We start from the raw sequence: 26,959 nt of genomic DNA, 5'->3' as shown, positions 1-26,959 counted from the left end.
TATATTTGTATCTATTGCAGTATTTTTTCCCCATTTTTTTTTATTTAATCTTACTATTGCATATCTATGTTTGTTTTTTTTATTTGTAAACGCATGACAAAATAACTGTGCTCCACTTTCTACTCCTGTTTCAATAAACGTAATATTTTTTATCAAAATTTTAGTGTTTTCCATTTGACTGCTCTCGAGCGCTCTAGATCGCTCTGATCAACTTTTTATGTTCCATATGCGTGCTCGGATCTGCTCCGATCAAGTTTCGCGTGTTCCATTTCCCGCTCTCGAGTTCTCCGAGATCGTCTAAAACCGTTCTGCCGATTTCGACCGATCAACGGATCGAGATCGAGATCGGAGCAAATGGCAGACCAAGGCTGCGTTCAACAACTATCAACGGAGAAAAACCGTTGAGTTATCGTTGAGTTCTTTTAATCAACGCTACGTCACAAAAATCTAAAGTTGTTGTACGATTTATATAGTTCGCTGACTTAACGAACAAAATATCGTCTGCTACCCCTCCTTTAACTTTGTCGAATGACGTCACGACACCGATGAGCAACGGAAAAACCATCTCGCCCAGCCGATGTTTCCGCTGAGTCTCCGATGATCAACGTGACGTCAAAACCGGAAGTCAAAAAACCCGTTCAGCAAAAAACCGCTGACCGTTGAGCTCAGCGCTGAGCTATTTTAGAGTTGTTGAACGCAGCCCAAGACGTGAAAATTCAAATTACTAGCAGACGAAAAACAACAAAGCGCGGAAATATGATAATGGCATGTTCCATTTGCGGTCTTACTCTAGTCGATTTAACTCGATTGGGGTGAGATCTAAGACGTCAGAGACAGATTCGGAGTGAATCTCGAGCAATCAAATGGAAAACGCTATTAATACATTCCTATAAGAAGTTTCTATTCCTCTCCCTATTTTCTTTGCTAAATGTAAACAAAAATTGTTTCAAATCGTCTGCTACGTATTCTGCAGACCGCTTTCATCGACATTTACTTTTCTCCATAATTTACGTGGTTTACCAAAGTTGCATTAGTTTATGTTTACAAAACTCCTAAAATGGCAAAACATTATACAACGAGTGATAATTTAAGTGACGAAGACTTCCTAATTTCAACTGCTCGAAAAATTAAAGAGACAGATTCATTTTCTGCTAAAGCATGGATGATAACTGCTAAGTCGTTATTCCCCAAATCTCTACCTATTCAGGTTTAGAAAATATTTTTGCTCTTCTCACATACGTTTAACACGCTAACTCTAAATAATCGCTTAATTATGTAGTATGAAGCTTATAAAATGGCTTACGATTCTGGAAATATCACTGAAGCTGCCCATTGTTTGGAAGAACTAATGTATTCATTGTTATGATAATCAACAAACTAACAACATTATTTGATCAATTTAAACTATTCGAACAGAGCCCAAAACTTTAATGAAGAACCGGCTTTATGGGTTGAAATGAAGAAAATAACTGAATCATTAAAATCTGAGTCGAAAGAATTGCAGAAATATAGGGGTATGAAGCATTGAAAAGGCATTTGGCATATATATTCATAAATACCCACTAATTTCAGATTTATTTCATAAACTTTCAACTGAGATACAACACGGAATGATAGTTACAGTAGCAGGTTAAAATTCAATTATAAATTAAGTTATTAAAATTAAATAAACTTGAATATTTGACATAGATCACAGCGAAGATACGATGGAACACTGTCAACTAATGCTATTATTACTAAATATGTTTCCTCAAAAAATTGGAAATCATGGGGTAAAATTAATAGAAACCCTATTCAGTGCGGAGAAACACGGCCATTACCAATCCCCAGTTAATGGTTATAGGCAATTATTAGGTACTTCTTTAAAAGGTCTATTTCAAACATCTTAATCTTAAATTGACACACTTAAAATTGCAGTTACTGAAGTATTACCGCTCATTCTAAAATCTCAGGATGCCACTATCCCACCAAAATTAATTTTTAGACTACTTCAAAAATCCATAGAATTTTACGCTGGTTTCGCATTTCAAACTAACTTAAAAAATAAGTAAGGCTCCCTTAATAATAATAGTAATAAATTAATAACCATAATTAAATAAAGGCCTCAAACACCGGATAATACAATGGGTTTGCAAGGAGCGGTGGGAAAGCCAATGTTATCGTATGATTCCCCCAACACCGATCCCTGGCCCAAGCTATTTTCCTTAATGGCATCAGCCGCTCAACTACTAAACTGGGAATTGGGAGACGTTTTTAGCAGTAACCTGAGCGACGATGCTCGTTGGCAAAGGATAGCTCAGTTCACGCATCTGAAAGGAGTCCAGCCAGCAACCACTTTTGATCCTAATATTGATGATTCCATGTCATCGAGCAATAGACAAGTTAATATCTTACTCTTGTTCATTTAGCGTTGATCTCAGAAAATATAAACCAATTTCAATTTCTAGATATTTTTCTGTACCGTTCTTGTGTTTCTACATAGTCTTTACAATTTTGCCAAAAGCCTGAATGCTGAATGGTTTTCAGGTGGGATTCATTACGTTATTTGCTAATAGAAACGCTTCAATATTGAATATTTTGTAGGAGCTACGCAATCTGCAGTTACGACAAATTTTGTCTTAGTGGAAAGGCCTCCGGAATTATTTATAACTGAAATAACCCCGACCGAAATGTATAAATTGTGCTTTATTAATTTGAGATCTTAATTACAAAATTATATAACTATTCAAATATTTTCCGTAGCCCGAAACATAAGAAAAGGAAATCTGATACAGAGTTAAGAGACGATTTGCTAAATGCAACTATTACAGTCAGCAATGACTGTCCAAATGATGTCAGTCTGATTTTAACGCAGTCGTTTCTCGTGGCTTCTAAATGTTGGTTTCTAATACAATCTCATAATCCCCTTAAAAAAGGTATGCTCGTGTTTAAATTTACTAAAAATGTTTTATCTAAACTAATCTCGCATTAAAAAGAGTTTAAAAGCTTGGCGCAACATTTGCAAATGGATAATTGGTCTTGGTTTCAAGAATTTTTCGTAGATTCTCAAGTTTATCAAGTAAATTTTGTCATTTAACTTTTCTCAAAAAATGTATTCTTTTACGAAGATTGTTTTTAAAGGGTCTACATCAAGACGCTGTTCATTCCATTTTAAAATATCAGAAGAAAGAAGAACCCTTGCACGTTAAAGTAGGTTTTGAGCAAATTTTTATAATCCTATACCTTAATATTTAAAATCTTTTTACAGATGAAACAAAATTTGCAATTGGCCAGCAGTTTTTGGTCAATGGGAAATATTGATAGAGCTTGCGATTGCTTTTTGGATGTTATATGTTCATTTACTGACGATACTCTATTTCAAACTAACAAAAATATCACTTGCACAGCTTCATTATTAAATAGAATTACCAGAAAATCTGGTAAAAGTTCTTTTTTTTTTACGTTGGACGTTATCTTTTGAAAATTATCTCTACATCTGATTTTTTTTTAAATTTAGGTAGGAGCTTGCATTTTTTAAAGCTAACATCAGTTGATATTTTGGATTATTGCATTGCAATGATAACAACTTGTTTCAAAGTATTTGATAATCTAAATATTTCCGACATTATCATAAGTAACATAATTTCACTAAAGTATGACTCATCTATCTTTATCTATACAGATTTTACTTATTATCTCCTTTCTTTCCCACTGATAAATTATTAGATTATAATTTATAATCCATAAATCTGAAAATTTTAGTTTTTGGTGTTTTCCTATTGGTTCAAATTCAGCATGGAGCTATTGTTTTAAAAAAAAATTATGTTTTGATTCAATAGTTCAGTTATTAAAATGTGCATTAGTTTTTATCCTCAAAACTTTGATAAGCCCTGCCCTCAAAAACATTTTCCCTACCCTGTTTAATTATTTAATCATTACCTGGTGGTGCTTTTTATTTGGTGTCTAAGGCCTTTGGTTGACACCATAAGTTTGTTCTAAAAAAAAACTGTTCATGCTATCTTAATATCTTGTCATTAAGGATACAAGAGATTTATATAGTGCTGAAATAATTATAACGAAAATTTATTTTATCCAATAATTAATCTGTTTGATTTGCGTACCAAGAAGAATTCCAAAAAAATCATACTTATGTTATTATGTTACTTATGATGCTAGATATTTATATGATACGATTTAATTTAATTTCAGAAATACGCTTTGAGTAATGGAAATATTGCCCTAAAAGATGATATTGTTTTAGGCCATCTTTTAGTGTTAACTCAGTATAGTTGGCCAATCCAAGAAGACGTCTTTTTGGAACTTATCGATATGATTAAGCTAAGGGAAAGCTTTTCCTACCGACTTTTCTATAATTATATTATTAGTATCCTTATATTAAACTTGAATATTTCACACCTTTCTAAACCACATAAAACGACCTTAATTAAAAATTGATTAAGATCCGGATATATTGGAAGAATTTATGTTTTTAACTACTCCAACGGGAGGAAACGTGTCCCTCAACTTGGTAGCGTTGCCTTCCCAAAGCGTCAAGTAAAGTACTATTTGAATATCTTAATATTAAACTGGTTTGTCCAAGGATTCATTTAAATATCGCGGCAACAAAGTTTCCGGGCAGGGGGAGCCAGTGAGGGGTAAATTTTATGAGCGGTAAATTCAAACTGGGAGAAGGTCATCAAACTTAAAATACAACAATTTATCGCCAAAAAGAACTAAAAATAGTTTAAAAAAAAATCTATATCTTAGGCAACGGGCGGTGACCAGGGGTATCAACCGAGGCGCCAAAGAAGATCTAAAAATGTCTATGGAAAAACAAATGTGCCGATGTGATGAAAGTCTCGAACAATTACTGGTTTCGTTCTTCAAAGGAGAAAGAGAGTCTTTTCAAATGTATTTGCAATAAAAAATTGTTTAAATAAAAATATTTTGTAATAAACAAATATTCGAAATATTTTCTGATATAAAACTTGAAATGGAAAGAAAAGGGAGGAGGAGAGGGGCTCTTGTTTTTATTCGACCTTCGGTCGTGTGTAGATTATTTTAATTGACCTGTCATTGAAGAATAAATTAGCACAAAACCCTTTCCATGTTTGTTTTGTTCGCCTCATTTTTGTAGGTCGAAAGTTCCGAATTAGGTTACTATTTTAATCATTGATTAAACATTTCAGTGGGTGATACTCGGTTATTTGATCACGTGAGAGCAGAGTTGACTTTGGGAGGGAAAATTGATACGAAATAAACAGCAATAATTGTCGGTCAGATAAGACAAGAGGGTGTTTCATTTCCAATTACAGGCGTCTATAGTATTCCTTTTTTTTTAACTCATACAACAACCGCTTGTTGTCGGTAGTGTTTCATTATTCGAGTGTTTACTAGTTTCTCTCTTTGCTAACATACACTGTTGGACTTTCTACACCAAGTTATTTTGGTAAGTGTTTCTCTCCAAATTTCGAACAGTGTGTCAAAAAATCGGAAACAAAACTTATTGCTTGGTATTTGCCAAATAATTGTATACAACTGGTATTATATTTCATATATAGCATTGATGGAATTACACGAATTATATGAAAATACCAGTATAATTTGTCGAGTTATTAAAAATAAAATATCCTGCGATGGCAGAATTTTTGTATTGGAGGAAGAGCCAATTTCTTATAATGATTCCATGTTTTGGATGTATACTGGAATTTATTGTGGGCTTGTCCTAATGGCAGGTACGTTTGTAGTTACTTAATTTATCAATTATAAATTCATAAAATAGAGTAATGGCAGTTCTACGTCACACGACGTCACCCATGCTTTTTCCTGTTCATAAAAAATTCGCACCCACAATGGTGGCCATGGGCAAGGCTATGGAATGCTACTACTCTATATCGAAATAAATATTAATTAGTATATTAATTAGGTTTGATGTCTGGTTTGACGATGGGTCTCTTATCACTGGACCTTACAAGTTTAAAAGTATTACAAGAGGGAGGCAAACCCCACGAAAGAAAGCACGCTGCTAAAATAATTCCATTAGTGGAACGTCACCACTTACTTTTAGTCACTTTATTGTTAGCCAATGCTGCTGCTGTGGAAACTATGCCCCTCTGCCTTGATAGAATATCTGATCCAGTTACAGCCATACTGGTTTCGGTCACGGCTGTTCTTCTCTTTGGAGAGTATGCAACAAAAAAACTCTAAATTGAAATCAAAATCCTAAGGTTACACTTTTTAAATTCTATTTCTATAGAGTAGTTCCTCAAGCGTTATGTACAAGATATGGGTTAGCTATTGGTTCTGCTCTTTCACCGTAAGCAAAATTTACTTCCTCTGCAGTTACGCTCTCCACTATTATTAACTATATTTAATGTTTCCTTTTCATTTAGTATTGTCTATATATTGATGGGCTTAACATTTCCTATTGGATACCCAATTTCAAAGTTGTTAGACTATATTTTGGGCGAAGAACACGGGACATTCTATAGGAGAGCGGAGCTGAAAGTTTTAGTGGGAATGCATGGTCCTTACAACTCCAAAGAGCATAACCGTGCGAATGAAGATCCCTTATCTCAGGATGAAGTTTTAGTTATTAAAGTAATGAAATTTAGCCCTTTCCTCTACCAGAACTATTTATTAAATATAAATGTTCAATAGGGAGCCCTCGAACTTCATTCCAAACAAGTCAAAGACGCAATGATTCCTTGGTCAAAAGTATTTATGCTTAGCACAGAAGCAACATTAACTGATGCGAGTTTGAAAAAAGTAGGCTGAAATATATTTTTATCTTTTTAATCTATTTTCTAAGTTAACCCATTTATCAATTTTTCTAGATAATGTGGGCCGGCCACTCTCGTATTCCTATTTTTCACGTTGCACCTGACAATATTGTCGGTATCTTATTGGTAAAATCTCTGATTTTCCTAAACTCAAGTCAAGGAGCTCCTCTTCAAAAACTTTTGGGTACACGATGTATGAAACCAGTGTACCGGGTTTTTGATAACATGTCATTGTATGAATTACTCAATGTCTTTCAAACTGGAAAAAGTGTGACCAATTATAAATATTTGATTTGAATGTCTAAAACCTAAAACAATGTTAAAATAGGTCATTTAGCCATTGTACACAATAGCAGCAAGGTAAAGGGAGATAAATTATTAGCTGAACCGACTGCGGATGTAAGATTAAAAAAAAATTAAATATTAATCAATAAATTGGAAATTTAATAACTATTTCCAATTTAATCTTTCGTAAAATTAGACGGAAGTAATTGGCATTATAACGCTAGAAGATGTGATAGAAGAACTGATTCAGGAAGAGATTTATGATGAATCAGATATTCCCGACAGCTTAATGAGATTTCAAATGGGTCACGCTCTCAGATTAGCCCGCATTACGGTTTGTTGACATATCATTATCTGATTTCAAACTTGTTGTATAAACAAGACTATTTTTAGCAATGATAACGGAATAAAATTATTTAACTTGTTATTAATATTGTAATATAAGAATATTTATCATTTAGTGTAACTTAATATTTACATTTATATATCCAACAGAATTTAAAGGAAGAACATAGAAAACTAACAAAAAGTGACAGTAACTGGCAACGGGAACCCATTCAATCGGCCTCGCCCAAAGGTGGAATACAAACAGCTAGCACCAATGAAGATGCACATTTCAATTATGATTCTTATGAAGCTAATGAAAGCACATGTCTACTTAGCAGAAATAGTTTCTCAAACTTATCTTTACCATATTAAAATACAAACTCAAAATGAAATCATCCTCAAATCTCATTTTTTACCTTCATCTTTTTAAAAAGATAGTTATATTTTAAAATTCCCTTAACTGTGTAAATATATTTTCAAATAAAACTTTACTTGTAAAACTAAGAAAATAACTTTTATTCACTGTCTAACAATCATACTTCGCCGAACATTTTCTCAATCTTCACCTATCGCAAGTTCAATCAACTTTTGTATTTGAGGATTGCAGCATTGTTTCACTTCTTGTTTCAGTTTTTCCATTTCATTTGATATTTCACTATCACTCATTGTCTTAATTGGAAGGGCTTTAACTTTCATCAAGAAATCGTTTATAACAGCGTCCGCTTCCTGCAACAAAAAACATTTAAATTTAATCCACGAGAGTAATAGCATTTGCCATTTGATAGCTCCAATCGATTAGGGTAAGACCACAAATGGAACATTCCATTATAATATTCCCGCGCTTTGTTGTTTTTGGTCTGCTAGTAATTTGAATTTTCGCGTCCTGGAACGTGTTCAGTAACTCTTTAACGAAGTACCTGAAAAATTATTTTCGTTGATACCGTTGCTAATGTGACGTAGGATCTTGTTGAACGCTTTTAACACTTGTCAACGGAAAAAAAACCCGATGGATTTGATATTTTCCACCGATGAGCTTTTTCGTCATAATGACGTCGTAAGTTGCTCAACGCTTTTATTCAGTCATCGGTGTTTTTTAAAATGCCGTAGCTTTAATAGTAGTTTTACGCCAGTAATGACGTCAGTCATCCGAAAAACTGACTCTTCCAGCCGATGACTTCGGTGAGTAACCGATGACTATCGTGACGTCAAAACCGGAAACGCGAAAAAGCGTACAGTAGGAAACCGATGTCACCGATTACTAATCGGCGAGTCCGATGAGCGCTGCTGAACGTACCCCCGGTTTTTACTTAACGTTGCCCGTCCGTTGAGCAAGAGCAGGTTTTTCCATTGCTCAACGGTCACGTGACGTCGCAGCACGGAGTAAGGCTAGTTGCCGACGCCGCAACAGACGATATTTTGCAAAATTTACAGTAACTCTCAATGAAGCATCTGATAAATTATTTTCGTTGAGACCGTTGCTAACGTGACGTAGGATCTTGTTGAATGATTCTACCCTTGTAAATTTTGTAACATATAGTCTGTTGCGGCATCTGCAGCTAGCCTAACTCCGTGCTCCGACGTCACGTGAACGTTGAGCAACGAAAAACCTGCTCTTGCTCAACGGACGGGCAACGTGAAGTAAAAACCGGGAGTAGTGGCGTACTCCTGTAATCCCAGCGTCTGGGAGGCAGAGTTTGGGCTTGGAGGAGAGAAGGGGTTCCTGGAGGGGAAAATATAATACCAAGAGCATAGGCGATAGGTACCCGAGCGCGGGACAGGGGGAAGGCAGGGGGCGGTTATTTTTGGTCGGACCTAGGATTTTAGTAGCATCTAGCGGTGGATAAAATTTTTAAAAAATTCGAATTAGTAGTCTGTGGCAGCATTTAACGAGAGTGAGTCGGACCAAAAGAAAAAAACGTCCCGAGCTACGGGTTTCATATTTTCCCCTCCAGGAACCCCTTTTCTCCTCCAAGGTTTGGGGATGGCTGTGTGAGGACGACAACCAATCCCCCAATGGGTGGTCGGTATACTTCCGCCACGGGTGTCCCCACGTATCCCCCCGTTGGCGTGGCCGTTACACATATCTCGCCCTGATTAATCAGATCTTCTCAGACTCAATCAGCCCTTATTTCTTCCTTTTTTGAATAAAAAAAAACGTGAATTAAAAAAACCGCTGACTGCTGAGCCGAGCTTTTTTAGAGTTACTGAACGCAGCCCAGAGCAGATCCGAGCACACAAATGGAACATAAAATGTTGATCAGAACGATCTAGAGCAGTCATATAAAACGCTATAAATGGCGTTGATACTTTTTCTTAACTCCGATTGGTTGGATCAAAAATTGATACACTCCGATTGGTTCATTTAATGCGCGAAATTTCAATTTATAATACCAACGCGTATACCTCTGTTCTTTGTCGTTTTGCACTAGGTCCTTCACAGCTTTTCTGCGAAATAAAGTTACATCCTTGCAAAGCTTCAAATTCACTAACTTTTTCTCTCGCCATCTAAAATATAATGTGTTTTTTAAGCGATACATTATTAAGTTAATCCAAATCATTGTATTTACTTGAACTATGTGTTTAGGAAAATGAGCCAGCTCTGCTACTTCAATACCAAAACTTTGATCACAAACACCTGATTTTAAAATAAATTAATTATTTTACTTTTAAACTAAATTAATTTTAATTTTACCTGGTTGTACTTTATACAATAAAACAAAGTTATCATCGTCAGTTAAAGCCGTGACATGATAATTTTGAACCTTAGGGATTTCATCGGCTAAATATGTAAGTTCGTGGAAATGGGTGGCAAATAATACAAATGCTTTTATGTTTTTCACCAAATATCTTCATTAAAGTGACAACATTAGAGTCAAACCAATAAATTTTTAAACGAAAACCAAGTATATTACTCTGATATTGCCCACGCAAGTCCAAATCCGTCATATGTACTGGTTCCTCTTCCAAGTTCATCAATGATTACCAATGAATTTTGGGTCGCTGACTGAAGTACAATTAATTTAGTTCAAAAAAATAATGATCTAAAAAATGATTTGAGATCAAATCGTACCTTAAGAATAGCGGATGTTTCTAGCATTTCTGCCATAAAGGTTGAAATACCTCTAGTTGGTTTATCACCCGCTCCAACTCTTGTCAAAATGGCATCTACAACGCTAATTTCAGCTTCTTTACAAGCGACAAAGCAGCCAATTTGCGCCAATAAAACATTGAGCGCCACTGAACGAATATAAGTACTTTTACCACCCATATTGGGACCAGTTATTATATGAAATATTGAATCATCTACCATAACAAAAACATGTTCAGATTATGCGAATTAAATACATCAAATTTGTCCAATTTACGTTGATCTAATTGAATATCATTTGCGATGAAAGATGTCGTTTTATGTACTTCAACTAATGGATGCCTGGCTTCAATCAAACGAATCACTCCCTTGCCTTTTTCCTTGAGAATTGGTCTTGTGTAAGCTATCGGAGCATTGATTGCCACCATAGAAAAGGAGACTAGGACATCAAGATGTGATAGTAAATCACATAAACGATTCATTGGTTCAGAATATCCCGCTTTGAAGAGTAAGATACTTAGGATCAAGAGTGGTTACGGAATAAAACTTTACTCACCACCAATTTCAATAATCATATCTACAACTTTTTTCTGGTGAGATTCGATCTTGTCTCGTAAAGTGATAAAAGTGCTATTTAAATTCCGCAACTGTTCACTATGAAATCTAACTCCGTTATTTTTGGTATCAATTGTGTAGTAGTTTTTTCTATTTCTTAAAGTTTTCTCTCCCTATAAAATAAGAAGTTAATGATCAATCAAATAGCAATAGCCAGGGTTGTTAAATCAATTTGATTTAAATCAGATTTTCATCGGTTGCATGCTTCTTTTTTAATGTAAATTGAAATTTTAATTAATCTTAATTATATTTAATTGCTAATTAAAAACTGAAATTTATTTGGTTTGCTCTGAATCATTGGTGTAGCCAGGATTTTGGTTCAGGGGGGCACACCATTTAAAAACCTAAAATGATTAAGATTTGTACTTACACCAATAAGTTTCATTTAAAAAATCATACAACCCTGGCAATAGGGTAAATGTAAACAGTAAGTGGGTCATTTGTCCCCTTTTTATTCAACTCATCACTTCATAATAGCTAATTTTTTAAGATTTCCCTTAAAGGGAATATAACATCAGGTATTTGATGTGGAACACCAACGTTTGCAGCTCTGGCCACTCTTGCCTTTGGTTTTAAAAAATGTTTAGCGTCACTCTACAGGGAAATTTTAAAAATTGAAAGGGTCTTCCATAAATATTGCTTTGTAGGTTATATTCCCTTTAATGGTAGGAAATGGGGAACGATAACCAGTTACGATCTGATATGTTGCTAAGCTTGAGACAGCGAGCCTCTATCTCTCAAATACCAGAAGTAGAGAAGCTCTCACAAAATTTTAAACTCATATTATTAGAAACTGATACTGATCTTTCCTTATCAAAGACCACTAATTTAATGGTGAATTTTAGGATTGAAATTATAAAAGTAAAAAAATAAACTGACTGCCTTAGAGATCCGATAATGCCATCCAATTTGGGAAGTTTTTTCCAGCTTTATTACTTTTTCCGATTCCAAACCCAGATCCTTCGAAGTGTGTTTAGCATCATTTTTGATATCATCTTCAAGTTCGGATAACTCTTCCCTTAATTCTTTAATATTAAAAAAATTATAATTTTGTTTCCACATGGTAATATTTTATACAAATAAGGTCATTATACCTTTTAAATCATCATCAAAATCAGATCTTATCATGAATTCCCCCTAAAAAAAATTAAGTCATTTTTAGCGTTACACCCTAGCTGATCAAGGATCAAGAATCTAGACTTTACGCTTTCTCTTGGAAAATAAGGGTAGTCTAATGGTCATTGACTCTCAAAACAAATGCTGAACCGTCTAAATAAATCAATCATAGGGGATCCCCAATTTATAAGAGAAATGTTTAAGCAAAGTTTGAAAATATATTTTATATATAATATCTAATTTTTATAAAAAGTTGATAAGGCACTTTTAAATATAGGTCAATTAAGAAAAGAATTCCACTTTAGCATAATAATTTATATATTTTTTTTTAAATAAAAACTGTATAATACAAAAGCGGAATTCTTTTTTTAATTGATCTAATTTTTATATAATTTCTTAAGTTTTGATTCCCCATGGGTCAGTTAGTCAACCTTGTGTAAAATAGCTATGAGAGGGGCCAGAAGGAACCTTGCAATAATAAAGTTATTTGCGAGTCTGAAGCAGAGCTCTAGATTCTTGGTTCACAGCTTCACTAGCTACTTTTTCAACTTCATCCATATCCAACGTAGTCACAACCAACTGTTGAAATTTGGAAAAATCCATTTCCAATTCGATCAATGGCTCACAAAATAGGTGATTTAAAATATGTTGGTGTTTTCCGTTGAATTTTTCCAACAAATGTCTTAATTTTGGTATTTGTAGCAACATCAGGTACACTCGATAACAGTCTTGCAAGGACGCTTTTTTCCTTTGAAATTTCTTCGAGAATCTTTGAAGATCAGGTACTTTTCTCAATGAAATTTCGTATAAAGTGTGTCGTAGTTCAGTATTTTCCAAAAATTCCTCAACAACGTCAAGTCTTTCATCTAAAGATTTGTGAAATTTTAAAAAATTTCAAAAATGGAGAGTTGGTGCTGAAAATATCTAACTCACTAATTCTAGCAATATCAATAAGTGGTTGTTTGAGCCACTGTGACAACAATCTTTGACCACCAGCAGTTCTACACTTGTTCAATAGGCCAAGCATCGAATGGCCAGACGCAGCTGTAAAAAATAAGGGATAAAATAAGAACCTAACTTTAAATTTAACGCATCTTACTATCTTTAGACGTTTTTGGTAAAATTGCCAGAGCTTTCACAGCGGCTACATCCAGTCTTACGAAATGTTCAGGGTGAAACGTGGATAAAACAAACTGATTAAAGTTGTTTTCGTCAGCTGTTAGTTCCAAATACTTTGCAACGGCCATGGTACAATCCATAGCAATAGATAGATCATATTCAGCTAAAAAATATATTTAAAAAAATTGTTAAAAAGAATTTACATACACGCATGCATTTATGCAAACTATACCTTTTTTATTCATTTGCTTTGGTTCATTTTTTCCAAACCTGATCAAGCGATTTAAATCTTGATTGAGATCCTTGCTGGCAAAATGTGTCGATAATTTGCATTCAGACACGAGAAGGTAGTTCTTTTCAGCCAATTGTTTGATCAACTTGTAGGTTTGATCTCCGCCACTGGGAATAAGACATTCTTTGGGACCGAGTTGAATTATGACAGCCTTTAAAAAATCATCATTAGTAAATTACGAAATTAGAGAACAGCATGCTAGAATGACAATAAATCTCAAATTTTATTTTTACTTGTAAAAGCGTGAAATTATCGTCATCTACAAATTCTGATACTTGAAATTTCCTCAAAATCGCATCGCCACAAGATACACCCACTAACTGGCGTAAAATATTCAATATGTAAAATGATATAAGGAATATGGCTTAACAATGATCCAAATACAATTTGCTGTTTCTCTTTCTTCACTTTTACCGCAATAACACTCTGAGAATCGGTAACTTCACTGGACGTATAAAGCAAATCCTCAATGTCTGATAAATTACCTGGAGAAGCCTATGACAAAATAATAAATTAACCACAGACAAATTCTAAATCAGTTAACGTACTTTGCAATCTAATACGAAATCTGTAGATCTGGATCCCGCTCTTTTGTATATTTCAACACAATAACGACGAACTAGCAGTAAATCTTGAATCAACTTTTCAAAATTGGGTTTCGAGATATTAATGTAAACTAGAGGAATGGATCCTGCATAAAAATTGCCATAATTCTACGACTTAGTGGTTCCTATGTGAAAGATCAGAATTTAAGTTAGTGCTAACCAATCTTGTTTTCTTTAAGAATTGCCAAAGTATTGTAAAATTCTTTGGCAACGAAGATAGCGTCATTCCCATGAACCGTGTAGTAGTCCTACAAAATCAATTTAGTTATAAAAGTTCCTCCGTTTTTCTCACACTCGTCAACTTACATTTCTATCGAAGAGTCGTATAGTGGTATCTGGTTTCTATACAATCATAATAATATGACATAAATATACGCATTTAAGGAAAGAAAAAGTGATTTTACCGGTGGTATTTTCGCAAAGAAACCGGCAAACCCCTGTTCCGGCGCATCTTTGTCTGAAAAAAGCTCAGGCCTAAAGTTGGCTAATTCAATTTATTACAAATAAGCAGCTGTATTTACCACTTTTTTCGATTTCAGACACTCGAATGGACGAAGCACTCATTTCTTTCTTACATAAAACTAATTATTTGTAAAAATAATGACTTTCTTAAAATCAAAACATTCTCCGCAAACGGCATGAAATGATGAACGAGACCAAACAATAATTATTTCCTTAGATTTAGAATGGCGCATGCGCGTAAATCATTTCCCGCCGTTTTTATAAAACGCTCATTGGTCGAAGATGACAGACAAAAACCGCGAAATTTGGATTAAAAATTAACACGCGTATGCCTTTTGGGAAGAAATTAACTTCTAAAATACGATTAGTCTGATTTTAAAATGCAGACTCAAACTTTATCTTTATTTCTTTGGATAAATTTGATACAAGAACATTTATAAAAACTTTCTTTAATCCTTACAAAAGTGTAAACCAAATGTAAAAAAAAGGCTTACGTTATATTATTAAGCCTAAAAATACTTGTCGCAAATAAAAATTGTTCCCGTATATCTCGACAAATCTACATATAGAACTAGTCTATATTTTCTATTCAAGGACATTTTAATCATTTTTATAATATTTCTTGTTCGATTTTCCCTTGCAAAAGGAAAACATATGGAAGAGGGTGTTAGAGACAAGCAAATTACAAAATACTATGCCTATTATTATTGTGACCTTAAATGGGCATAAACATTTTGTTAACAGCGACACCAAAGGGGAGGTTGAATAACAATACGTTGAGATTCTGATTATAAAATAAAGAAATTTCATGTTATTAACAGCACACAAATATTCACGAGTATAACGTTATTTTATACATTTAGCTAGAGGTCTTACTAATAAAATTTAAAACTATCGTAAAATAAAAACTTTATGGAATTGAAAAATTAAGTAACTTTTTACATTGACGTTTTTTTTGTTGGAACTACGAAAATTAACAAAAATTGTCGACCTCTTAACCATCGATATGATTTTTTGAGCTAAAATTTTTGCAAAAAGGCTCTGGAAAGTATATAATTGTAATAAAAAACGACCACGTTTACACGAAGATTTTTCACAAAATTGCCTATAAATTACATCTAAATACTATATTATTATTACGATACTTTGTTCTTAAAAGAAATTCGTACCAACTACTCTGGAAACTTTTTATTCTCATTACCCTAATGTATCAAATACAACATATTTAATGGTAAGAATAAAATTAATATAACTTATTTCAATGTACAAATTTTTATATAAAATTTAGGCCTAGTGATTTATTTAAAAAAGGATAGGCCTAAGTACGTAGCTTTCATTTTGTGGCTTTTATAAAAATGCTTTTGTCAAGAAGCGTATATTTGAAAAACAAATAAGTTGTTGGTTATATTAATACATATTGGTTATATAATATTAATACTTTAAACTATGGAACTAAACCTGGCAGTGCTGTTTCATTTCATCAGTATAAAGCTAATATTTTTTCAAGTGCAAAAAATGTATAGAATCGTTTTTAAACCCTGCTATTATCGTATATGTAAATTTATTTTTATTTTATTTTAAGATTCTCACAATATATTTGTTTCACAACATTCAGGACTTTCTGTTCTTGCGTGGATATTTTTAGTTCTAAAGCAAATGGCGCCTGCACCCATTCGAGGTTTGTATTGATCGGAGCAAATTTTCACAAGAAAGAGGCTTAAAATGGAATATTTAACCCCTTTTTTCTATAAGTATCAAATAATCTTCTAAATTTCTATTTTTTTTTGTTTAAAATCTATATATTAAGAGCAATGGCACAAATTTTGTTTTACGCAAGTGTCTGTGTTACGATGCTCCTCTATATACAAATATAAAGGATACATTAACAGAAAAGATAGTTTAAAATATAGTTTTACATTAAAGGAGCAAAAAAAAAAGTAACGCGTTTTATTAAAAATAACAATATAACAAGAAAATTATTTTAAACCAAATAATAAAGAAAGAAAAATATAGGAATCAATCATAAACGCTTGGGGAAAGCGCTTTTTATGGATATTTCTTTGAGAATACTTAAAAGAAGTCGTCTTCAATAATGCGTGGTATTCTTTTAGACGGAAGAGATTTCGTACAAAGGATGGATCCTTTTACAATTCATTTTTAAATAAAGAGGTCCAATTTTTAAAAAAAAACTTCTTAATACTCCCACTGTGTGGCGCTTGAGGGGACTGTGCTATTCACTTTGAAGACTCCGTTCTTCTCAGCGACAACGTAACTACCATGTTGGGTTTTGATGCACAACTTTGAAGGTTCGCGAAGTTCAATCATGAAGCCTTGCCTTGTGTCCGAATCCACCGAGATGGTCCCATCTTCACACACGTTCCAGTATTTCTTGTTCGTACCTAGACCAGATAGGAAAAGAACTTTATTTAGAATCTGCGCAGTATTTCAGGATTGATAGGGGGTAAACCAAAGTCACAGTCACACCAGACCTTAAGATCCAGTTTATCTGTTTCATTGCCAATTTTGTCAAATGACACTTAAGAGACAACTGGTTTCAAGAGACCGTAACTGTGGTTTAAGTGAACGACTCTCGTACCTTTGAAGAAGCAGACTCCTTTGTCATCTCTCTCAACTTGGATGGTTTCGTACGCGGCTTTGTTGCATTCGAGTTTGCTGGAAGAAGCGCTCTTGTAGCCGACAAAGCCCTGTTCGCACTTGAGCACCAGAGTGGGTCGGTTGATCAGATAGAAATAGAACTTCTCCATGTCTTCCATGCGATCACTATTGGCGAAGAGATGCCCGCTTTTCTTGGCCGCAACGTACTTGCCGTTGTTGGCAATGAAAGCCACACTGCCATCCTGTTGCCAAACTAAGTCAAACAGACTATTCGATGTCCTACGTATTTAAAAGAAAGTTCAAATTACACTAGAGGAGAGGAAGACCCTTTCTAACACCCCATCCATTCCCATTTGTTAGAACTTTAAGAGACAGTGACGCTAGGGGCAAATCCTTGGATGATGGCGGGTATGATCCAAACTTGTGGCACTGGGTGACGCGCTATTGGGCGTCATCAAACTTGGCTGTGGTTGTAGGGGGTGAGTTGCGAAGTATGCCAGTTTTTCCCCCATTTTCCTACGATGAGTTAAAAGAGCGCCAGAGAGCTTCAAAGTGTGGCCTACTAGCCCCTGGAAGTAGGCTGCAACAGGCGCGAAACTAAGCAGCAGGAACTTTAAATACTGTTAAGTTTACTTTTTTACGCTGGTTACCTCGATTTGTTTACAAAGTCCTTTTTTACCTATCACACGAACCCAAACCTGAATGTTCGCGTTTCCCTGCTGCTTGGTTTTCCATTGGCTAGTAGGCCACACTTTGAAGCTCTGACGCTCTTTTAACTCATCGTAGGAAAATGGGGGAAAAACAGGCATACTTCTCAACTCACCCCCTACAACACCTTCAAATTTATGTATAACCTTTTGAAACACCCTGTATAGTTAGTTACCATGGTAACTATGGAGAAAATGTTTGCAGAGTTCCGACATGACGTGGGTAAGCGCTTTGGCCTACATGCAATACAGTGATTTAGAAACTAGGGTACGATGTTTATATTATCTTTGGTTCGGGTAGGTGTAAAAACGTTTTTCAAGATGGGTTCCTGTGGCCATTTCACCAATTTACTCTATTTAAACCCCGCTTTTGAGGAGTAGATAGTGTAGCCCCAATACTCAAGGGAATAGTTTTATTTAGCGTTCCAAAACAAGCGAAAAGTAACCACCTAATAAGCGAGTTTTAGTAACGTTTGACGCGTGCTTAGGTAGGCGCCAAAGCAGACGAAAATGATACCTTGACGTCATACCCGAGTGACCGATAGGTGGTTTCTTTTCGCTTGTTCCGGGATTTCGGAGTAGGGTAAGAAGAGTAAGGCTATGACGTCATTGTACTCCGAATCCGTGGTGGCGAATAGTTTGAGTCGGAGTAAAAACGTTTTTGGTTGCCTGTGGCCTTATTTTGTAGATTTCTGGCTAACAGACGACAAAATACGATTTACTAATAAATTACTCCTATAAACCTCCTTTTCAGAAGGAGTAAAAAGAAGTACCCCTAATACTCCGGAGTAAGCGAATAGTTGAATAAAAGGATTTAAGTTAAAAAGAGTACACTTTTAGTCCGAGAACAGGCGAAAAGAAAACACCTAATTATTAAATTTACGTTTCCTCATTATCGTAATAGTTTATTTAAACTTGCTTAGTTTTGCGCCATCTTCTGGGCGAAACAATCAATTAAAGTTAAAATTTCCAGAGTTTGATAAGGTGTAACTGTCGTATCTGAAGACGGCAATACGGTCCCAATACCAGGCGCCTGAGATTTTTCACTGGCGGATGAAAACGACATCCGGTGGTGTGGGTTCAAGGGGCGCTTCAATCGCGAGTAATTGGAATTGAGTTTCGCCTGGAAACGACGCCATTTCCATAAATTATAGTCGGCAAAAGCTACACGTGCGAGACGGAATCGATACGTTATTTTTGACTTTTCGCAGCCGCCATATCCCCATCTTTCAAAACGTGGTTTCTAATAGTTTCGTCGGGTCAGACGAGAAACGCCTCGGGCATCGCTCTATTAGGAAATACACAGCGACGCGTAAGAATCTTTCATTTAAAAAAAGGCGAAGCCCGCGCGCAGGGGCGAGCCGAAGATAGCCGAAAAGCCGAGACGGGCGGCCCGCGAACAATGGGATCAATATTCCGTCATCCTTTCCTCCGAGGTTGCCATGGCGACCGGGGATGGAGAGGCGGAGGAGGGAAAGGGTCTCGGGACATCAACCTTTTCGTCGGCGTACCCCCGGGCGGGTCTTACAAACGGGGTTCAAGGTCACGGGCACGTTTCGTCTAAGGCGGGCTTCCCCTCGCTTCAACGACTGATTTGGGCTTTCGCGTCTCAGGCGTTAGTATAGAAACGCGCCACTCTTACCCCTTATCGGCGTTGGCTTGTATTCCAGCGCTGCTTTCGAGTGTCCAGTACTTGTCCTGCATTGTCCGGATGTGCCAGCGCTTCGTGGTCTTGTCCCATTCCAATTGGAAGGTCTCGTGGTCGGAGATTTCATCTTGATTGGCGGTCACGTCAACGCCTGAAAAGATAAAATCGATCTTTAGTCACGACAAACGTTCAAGAATAACGACAAAAAAGATATATTCTTAAGTTATAAACATAAGTAAATTATATCGGTACGAGTTAGAAAATCTTTTTAAAAAAAATTGATAATATAAAATTCTTTAACTTTAACTACAAACTATAAATTTTCTGAGATATTTTTTAAAAATTAAGTAAAATACGTAATGAAATAGGTGTTTTTATAAATGCCGCTCTACCCCACCCTCCCCTAGTATTGAAGAAACCATTATGGTTAAAAATATTTTGACAAGATCTAACTTAGAAGTTTTTGCCAGCTATATCAATAGCAGGGTGACCACTGAATTAAAAAAATATACGAAAAATAGTTAATTTGTAGACGATTTATAGGATTTTATAGGATATATTGTTTCCAAAATAAAGAAAAATATAGGATAAATTCCATTAAAATTACACGAAAATATGTTTCAAATACTTATGAAGTGAAAATCCATGGTTTTTAAGTGGAATTTGATTTAATAAATGGTTTCGAAAAAATTAGGAAAATAGTAATTATAGGAACACATTGAAATTATTAGAGGCATGATCAACCGGCAATAGACACAATTACAACGGGTCAAGTACGAACTAGTCCTAAAAATAGGACAATACAGGAAAACCGTGTAATTATAGGAAGTTATTGAAGATATAGGAAAAAATTATAAAGTATAGGAGGGGTGATCATCCTGAAATATTTATCTATTTCATTTATGTAGTTTTTTATAGCCTCGTAGAAAAAACCTGGTAAAATCTAGACGAAAGATACATCTTACATTAACATAACTAACCGAAAGGAAAATAAGAGAAAAAATCCTTTTGAATAGCGTGAATTCGAGCGTGAAATGAGCACACATTGAACGCTGTTTCGAGTAACGGTTTCGGAAGAAACTAAAAAAAATCTTAAAATCTCTATCCGTCATCTATTCGCGCCATTGATTAAGAAATGAAGAATTTGGCGCCGAGGAGAACAAAGGAACCTATCGACAGCGACAAAAGAGCGCGGAGGCACGCAAACAGGAAACAAAGCGGCCAATATTCGACCAAACAAAACAATGAAAGGTTCAAGATTTAAAGAAGAACTTTTCGCGTAAGGGTTTCCCATTTGTTTCGTTATTATCGCGCGTGCATCGTCGATTAACCTACATTTCGCAACCGTTTTGAAAAGACCCAAATTATATTTTGAAAGCGTTTCAAGATGTTTGCCTCCCTCCTTTGAGACCTTTCAACGAAAAAAGCGTGCGTATGGATTTGCTCGAGTTGAAATCACGGTCAAGGGTACTACGTTAGAAATGGAAATGTAGATATTTACGGGTTTATTATAGACTAACGTTATAGTCTCGATTTAACGATGGTAAGGAGAAACTATGTCACTAAATAATTTTACACTCGATTTACAATATTTCGTTCTATATAAAAAAAATTATTTTTTTTTGGGGAAAAAATGAACAATTCTATAATTACGACTTTCCCTTTGAATTTATGGCATAAAAACCAAATCTCGGCTAGGCGCGTAAATAAATATCTAGGTTAATACGATCCGCAATTCGCCACGTAAGAAAAACAATGGTTGTTATTATAAGTGTTAAAAAATACGTATACAAAATGTAAGCGTACCCACATACATTATGTATTTGGAGGACCGGTTTAAATTCCCGTTATAATGACTTTTATAAAAACAAATGTTAGATTTCCCTTTTCGTCAACTAGTCCTTATTTACGGTCATTTTAGATTTCAAACGTTTATACCGTTATATATTTAATATTGATTCTAGATGATGAATATTATCAGGAATTTAAAAAAAATATGACATCGGCAAAATATCCTAAAGGCAGTAATTTTTACTTTTAATTAACAAACCTCTAGAAACAAGTTCGGGGCATCCGCTAAATTGTGGTTGGAAAACTAATCTAGATATTACACGAATTTTCAATTAGCAAGATTATATCTGTAGTATATTTTTAACAACCTAGATAGTAATTTTTTTTCGAAGGTTTATTTTTAGTTTATATTCTCAACTTTGTCACTGTGTTTTCATTTTTATAAATAATCAGCTAGGCTAATGCCCAAGGCACCACCTTAGGCCCAAGTTACCTAGCGAATTTTAATGCTTTTAATGACAGGTGGCCGAGTTACAACGCGTAGGAGGGTGATGGAAAGCCCTTCATGCCACGCGACTAACAGCTACCTACACTAACTATTACCGTTAACCTTTACACGTTTTTATGGAAAGGGGAGAGAACTTGCAAACTCATCTCACTGTATTCATATTTTAGTTTAAGCCCATACGCGTACTGTAAAATTTCGCCCGTCGCGAGTTCAACCGCGCTACAAACGTTCAAAAACCTTTTAATATTCCTATCGCAAACACATCTGAAATTTGAATAGAAAACCGCCGGGCTATCAAATGAAGATGTGGTGTGGAAAATGAGGAAAGAGAATCCGAAGAACATCTGTGTTAAGAAAACGCCTTTCTCCGAAAAAGACAAATATTGGAAATAATATTTTTTTTCTTTCCGGCGGAATTCCATTACGACTAGATATATAATTTTTGGATCTCTTCTCGCTTCGTTAGTCCGACGCCAACGAGGGGTCGCATACTTCCCACGATCTTTGAAACCGCGAGGAATCTACGACAAAAAATAAGCGACCGAAAAAAGATTTGAAACGACTCTTGGGAGATTTTTCATTATTTCCAACAACTACGTGAAAAAAGGGAAAATCTAAAGACTTTTCGGAACACCGAAAAAAAACGGCCGGGTACAAAACATTTTTTTCTAGGCAGTTAGGGAATGGTGGCGGGGTTCCCGGAGAGAGTTGCTCATATTTCAAGAGGACAACTACAATGACCTCTTCTGAGTGGAGCAAAATCGGAATCCGGAATTTACTGGAGAGAATGTAGTCGCGAACTCATCTGACATTTACGGGAACAAGATGTCACGGAAATTTTAGTACACACAATCCCCCCGATGAATTATTCATATTTTAATTATTAACTTAATAAACCCAAGATTCCTGGAATCTGATTTTTCGAGTTACCTGGTTTTGGAAATAAGGTAGCGAAACGCGAGCACCTTAATATAGATAAATTTTTAGACAAACGAAATCTTTCGAGTTACCTGGTTTTGGAAATAAGGTAGCGAAACGCCAACGCTTAAATTTAAATTAATTTTCACTTAAGCCGAACGTTTTTAGGAGTTAGATGGCACCTGTATCAATCGGTACGAAATTTATATATGACAGTGCGTACGCGGGTTGTGGGGTCCCACGAATTTGAGGGCCCCTTAGCGATAAAATTAATATTGGGCTATTGAGAAATGATATTTACTGTCGATGGACATATCAATTGTTAGTACGGCCAAGTTGAAAGGCCAAGCGCTCTGCAACGCGCTAGAAGTGTCAAGTACCGTACTTTTAGGGGGAAACATTGTAAAACATCTTTCTTACAATTTCTATAGCCGTATCATAAATATTATTAATTATTAAAACAACTATTAAATTATTATTAATTATACTTTGTTACGCAAAAACGTGTAATTTATAACGTGTTTTTTGTGTTTTGTTAAATAACAACTTTTAAGGAGGGAACGGAAAAAACATACCATAATAAATGGAGTTGGGATAATTTGCATTTTGACTTGATGAAGTCCTAGAGATTTTAAATGGGGTATTTTCCCATAAATAACTTTTTGACACATTGTATCAAAATGAACCGCAATACAGTCTTTAAATATGATCGTTTCCTAATCTTTGAAGTGGAGCGCATACAGTAAGGCGATAAGGGTCTAGCTTCTGGGAAAAAACAAGTGAGATAATGAAGAGAAAATGACAACGAAGGAAGTCCATACTTGTTTTTTAATACAACAAACAAAATCGAGGATATTAAAAAATATTTTTTAAATTTCTTTTTAATAGGGGGGGGGGGGCAACAGCGTGGAAATCGGACCAGGCGATCGAGCGTAAAAATAAACGCCAAGAAATCGGTTTCAGAAGCACCGCATTTCGCTCTCTATCACGCAACAAATATGATAAACAACGATCTGTACCAGATTCTATTTATATTCATTGTGGTGGCTCTATTTTCATTTATCTAGATCAAGTTCGAGAGCACGAAAATACTTTTTTGCACGTTTACTAGTAACGCATTCGATACAATTAATATATCTTAGAATCTATTTTTATAATAATGACCCAGCATCTATAAGAAATACCAGTAAAAAATATTAGCAAAAAATGGAGATTTAAAAGATTCGCTATTATTAGAAACAATGGAACGAAGAGATACCATAAAAAATTAGGTATAAGGAACTATATCCATTGTTTCGAAGTAAAGAAAAGGTTTAACGAAGGTGGATAAATTTGACCGTACAAGACACCCGTTACGGGCAATTACTACCATTAACGTGCCACGTAGAATTTAGTTAAGCTGGTTTCACACTCGACGGAAAATTAGCAGCGTAAAGTTGACCGTTAGCGGTATATCGAATGGGAATCAATTTTCAGCTCGGCGTTTATTATCATCTGTCCGGCATATTTTCCGTCGAGTGTGAAACCAGCTTAAATCGGTAATTTCGCGAACGGTTGCCACTGAAGACGAGGCTCGCATTCAACCCTTTCATTTGGGATATAAAATGGGCCCGTGGGGCTGCCAGGTGCGATAGCGGAGAATCGGAACAGCTGCCGACCGTGGAATAACTAATCGCGACGAACGTCATCGGAATCCGACGCTCATTTTTAAACCCAAATCATCAACATATTTTATTATTCGCAACACGTCGATTTACAGCACACTTACTCACGGGGATGACTATCCCAAAGGAAAACTCTAGTTAAGTTCCTCCTTTTGGTCATATTTATTTTAATTAAATCGACGATTTTTTTAAATTCAAATAAGTTTCCAAAGCGAAGTCTGATTCGAACCACTTCAAAACGACGATTACTTTCCTTTTTGTCAAATTGTTGTTTTACTAAATTGCGATACCCGAGAGAAAAACTAAACCACGTCGAAATACGAGTTTTGAAATAATAATCATCGAGTGTTTTTACATTAGACACTCATTTCTTAAATGTTTAATGTTTAGATTATTATGGTAATTAATATAACTTGTGGCACTGGGTGAAATCTCGGAACGACAATTTCCGCGTCTTCCGACTTGTTAACAAGTTTTTCTTATGGAAAAATCAATTTAAGGTTTACCAGGGTTGACACAGATTTTTCAGATTCAAATTCCCCGACTTTTCCAGGTTTTCCCCGACTAATTTTCTACCAAAATTGTATTTTATTATCCAATTTTTAAGTAAAGGTTTCCTATTGACAACCGAAATAAAATACCCTGAATTTTAAAGGAATTCCGGGTACTGTGGTAACGGTAATAGTGTAGGGAGCCGTTGGCTCGCATTGTAACCCGGCCACCTGATTAAAGGGCATTCTAAGTCACTAGATGACTTGCGCGTAAGGTTGTGCCTTGTTTATTATAGCCTATAAATGTTTACAGGAATCCCCAGTAGCGGCGCTAAGGGTGGGCTGAAGTGGGCTTTAGCCCCCCTGCATTTCTGAGAGGGGCCACATATTTATATTAAAGGGGCCACAAATTTATAATTAAGAGGCCACATATTTTAATTTATGAATTTTCTTTATCTCTAGAAATTTGTTTTATTGCCTTTCAAAATCAATTTGTTTACTCAATAAGATAGATTCGGGAGGAAGGGAGCGGAAATTGAGAGAAAGTTGAATGGACAATAGAAAGAAAAGAAAGGAAATTTATGGAAATACCCCGGGCATGTACGTGTCCCGTCCAGGTCGGATACAAGGTCATATAGGGGTCCAGTAAACCCGACGAGAGCCGCAACAAGAAAACTACCTCTTCTCGCTTCCTGAAAAATGTATAAGGGGTTACTAAATTTGTAAAATGGAGTGAAGCTACACTCCATGGTTGTAAGGGCCACAAAATTCTTAGGGGCCACAAAATAATTAGCCCACCTGTGAAAAAAACCTTAGCGCCGCTACTGATCCATACCTCTACTTGGAATGCTCTTCTTGTCGTATCGGGTATGGTAAGATCACTCTGACGGCTTTGGCCCCGCCTACGAGATAAAAAAATCCCCTCTGCGCGCGCTCCCCTCTCACGTTGTTGTTTATTCAGTTAACAAAGTGACGTCAAAAAAAACCGTCACCCACATCGAGACGAAAATCTGCCGCGATTAGCATTCTAAGTAGAGGTATGGATTCCTAATGTTTATTATAACCATAAGTAACATAATAACAATAAGTATGACACTTCCTATTACTTTAATGCTAATTTTCTAACCGAACCTTTTTTCGGCACTGATACTCTCTTCAAGCTGTAACTTGGACTGGCGACTTACCGTTTTGGATGACTACTTTTTGATAAAAAATTTAAGCCTAATATCGGAGAGCCTGTTCTGGAGTCGCGAGGGGCTTTGGCTTTGTTTTGAAGTCCACGTGCGAATCACGCGTGATTAAAAAAAACATGAGCTCGTGGCGCCGAGAAAAACAGTTTTAATTTTTATAATTTTAGCCTAATATTCCGCCTATCTATCGGAAACCAGATATTTCGGCTTAGCGGAAGTCTCGCACACTAGAGGGCTCTGTACCGAGAAAACATCTTGATTACGCAAAAACTATGAAAATCAGTTTGGTTGTAGATCTCGTTAATTGCCATCCTTATTATTATTATGTTACTTATGTTATAACTCAGTTATTCTTAAAAATAGTTTTTATTTAGTTGCTTTACTTTGGCAATTAGGTAGCTATCGCTAATTTCCCATTCAAATCATTACCGAAGCGCTCGTTCTTACGTTCCCACCGACATCTAGTGGCGGTTTTCGACGTCAAAGGTTGCGGTCTACGCCGAGGGTTTTACCATGGACAGTAGATACAGGGAAGAGAAAGCAGGGGGAAAAAATTGATTTTAAACGTCTTCATATTCACGGGGAGTTAGATGTAAACAAACCGCGGCCATTGTTAAGACGTGGTTCACCATGGACAGTATTCTTTTACCATTTTGATGTTAAATTAAAAATAAAACTACGAGCGTAAATAAAAAATGCCCATTTGTTTTGAACACTTAAGCCTCGTCACGAACCGCTAAAATTAGGTGACCGCCA

The 26,959-nt window shown here is 35.5% G+C and overlaps 4 protein-coding genes across 5 annotated transcripts in view; 2 read left to right on the top strand and 2 right to left on the bottom strand.

The window, feature by feature from the left end:
- Nucleotides 1–983: 983 nt before the first annotated feature.
- IntS10 (integrator complex subunit 10) lies at nt 984–4,940 on the top strand. Its single transcript, XM_090155462.1, has 17 exons — nt 984–1,207; nt 1,280–1,350; nt 1,417–1,514; nt 1,573–1,629; nt 1,690–1,854; nt 1,918–2,047; nt 2,102–2,381; nt 2,448–2,526; nt 2,584–2,671; nt 2,743–2,915; nt 2,976–3,058; nt 3,121–3,189; nt 3,248–3,419; nt 3,497–3,576; nt 4,189–4,363; nt 4,440–4,533; nt 4,747–4,940. The coding sequence occupies exons 1-17, from the start codon at nt 1,058–1,060 to the stop codon at nt 4,901–4,903; spliced, it is 2,121 nt and encodes a 706-aa protein (XP_090011588.1). The 5' UTR covers nt 984–1,057; the 3' UTR covers nt 4,904–4,940.
- A 167-nt stretch (nt 4,941–5,107) lies between these two features.
- LOC149932027 (uncharacterized) lies at nt 5,108–7,851 on the top strand. Its single transcript, XM_090155564.1, has 10 exons — nt 5,108–5,428; nt 5,541–5,714; nt 5,906–6,164; nt 6,236–6,295; nt 6,372–6,579; nt 6,640–6,747; nt 6,816–7,029; nt 7,090–7,160; nt 7,243–7,380; nt 7,542–7,851. The coding sequence occupies exons 2-10, from the start codon at nt 5,546–5,548 to the stop codon at nt 7,743–7,745; spliced, it is 1,431 nt and encodes a 476-aa protein (XP_090011690.1). The 5' UTR covers nt 5,108–5,428; nt 5,541–5,545; the 3' UTR covers nt 7,746–7,851.
- A 23-nt stretch (nt 7,852–7,874) lies between these two features.
- On the bottom strand, nt 7,875–15,019 carry LOC149932026 (DNA mismatch repair protein Msh2-like). Its single transcript, XM_090155563.1, has 21 exons — nt 14,730–15,019; nt 14,613–14,665; nt 14,515–14,550; nt 14,369–14,456; nt 14,152–14,294; nt 13,988–14,098; nt 13,837–13,923; nt 13,544–13,754; nt 13,292–13,474; nt 13,126–13,236; nt 12,733–13,058; nt 12,171–12,213; nt 11,956–12,101; nt 11,018–11,189; nt 10,739–10,960; nt 10,444–10,676; nt 10,286–10,377; nt 10,066–10,220; nt 9,941–10,008; nt 9,777–9,878; nt 7,875–8,099 (listed from the first exon to the last, which is right to left on the bottom strand). Exons 1-21 carry the CDS (start codon nt 14,770–14,772, stop codon nt 7,929–7,931), a joined length of 2,796 nt encoding a protein of 931 aa, XP_090011689.1. The 5' UTR covers nt 14,773–15,019; the 3' UTR covers nt 7,875–7,928.
- A 145-nt stretch (nt 15,020–15,164) lies between these two features.
- sn (fascin domain-containing protein singed) overlaps nt 15,165–26,959 on the bottom strand; it is a 38,988-nt gene continuing 27,193 nt past the window's right edge. The window contains exons 5-7 of one of the 2 annotated variants that reach the window (XM_090156084.1): nt 19,636–19,792; nt 17,267–17,565; nt 15,165–17,069 (exon numbers count right to left, since the gene is read on the bottom strand). In XM_090156084.1, coding sequence (XP_090012210.1) covers nt 16,864–17,069; nt 17,267–17,565; nt 19,636–19,792 — 662 coding nt within the window. In that variant the 3' untranslated portion in view covers nt 15,165–16,863. The remainder of the gene's footprint in view (nt 17,070–17,266; nt 17,566–19,635; nt 19,793–26,959) is intronic. The other variant, XM_090156085.1, reaches the window with a different exon arrangement.

The sequence above is a fragment of the Leiobunum rupestre genome, chromosome 8 (genome assembly GCF_980474605.1).
Source record: "Leiobunum rupestre chromosome 8, qqLeiRupe1.1.hap1, whole genome shotgun sequence".
Taxonomy (NCBI): domain Eukaryota; kingdom Metazoa; phylum Arthropoda; class Arachnida; order Opiliones; family Sclerosomatidae; genus Leiobunum; species Leiobunum rupestre.
This window is presented reverse-complemented; position numbering and strand designations above follow the sequence as displayed.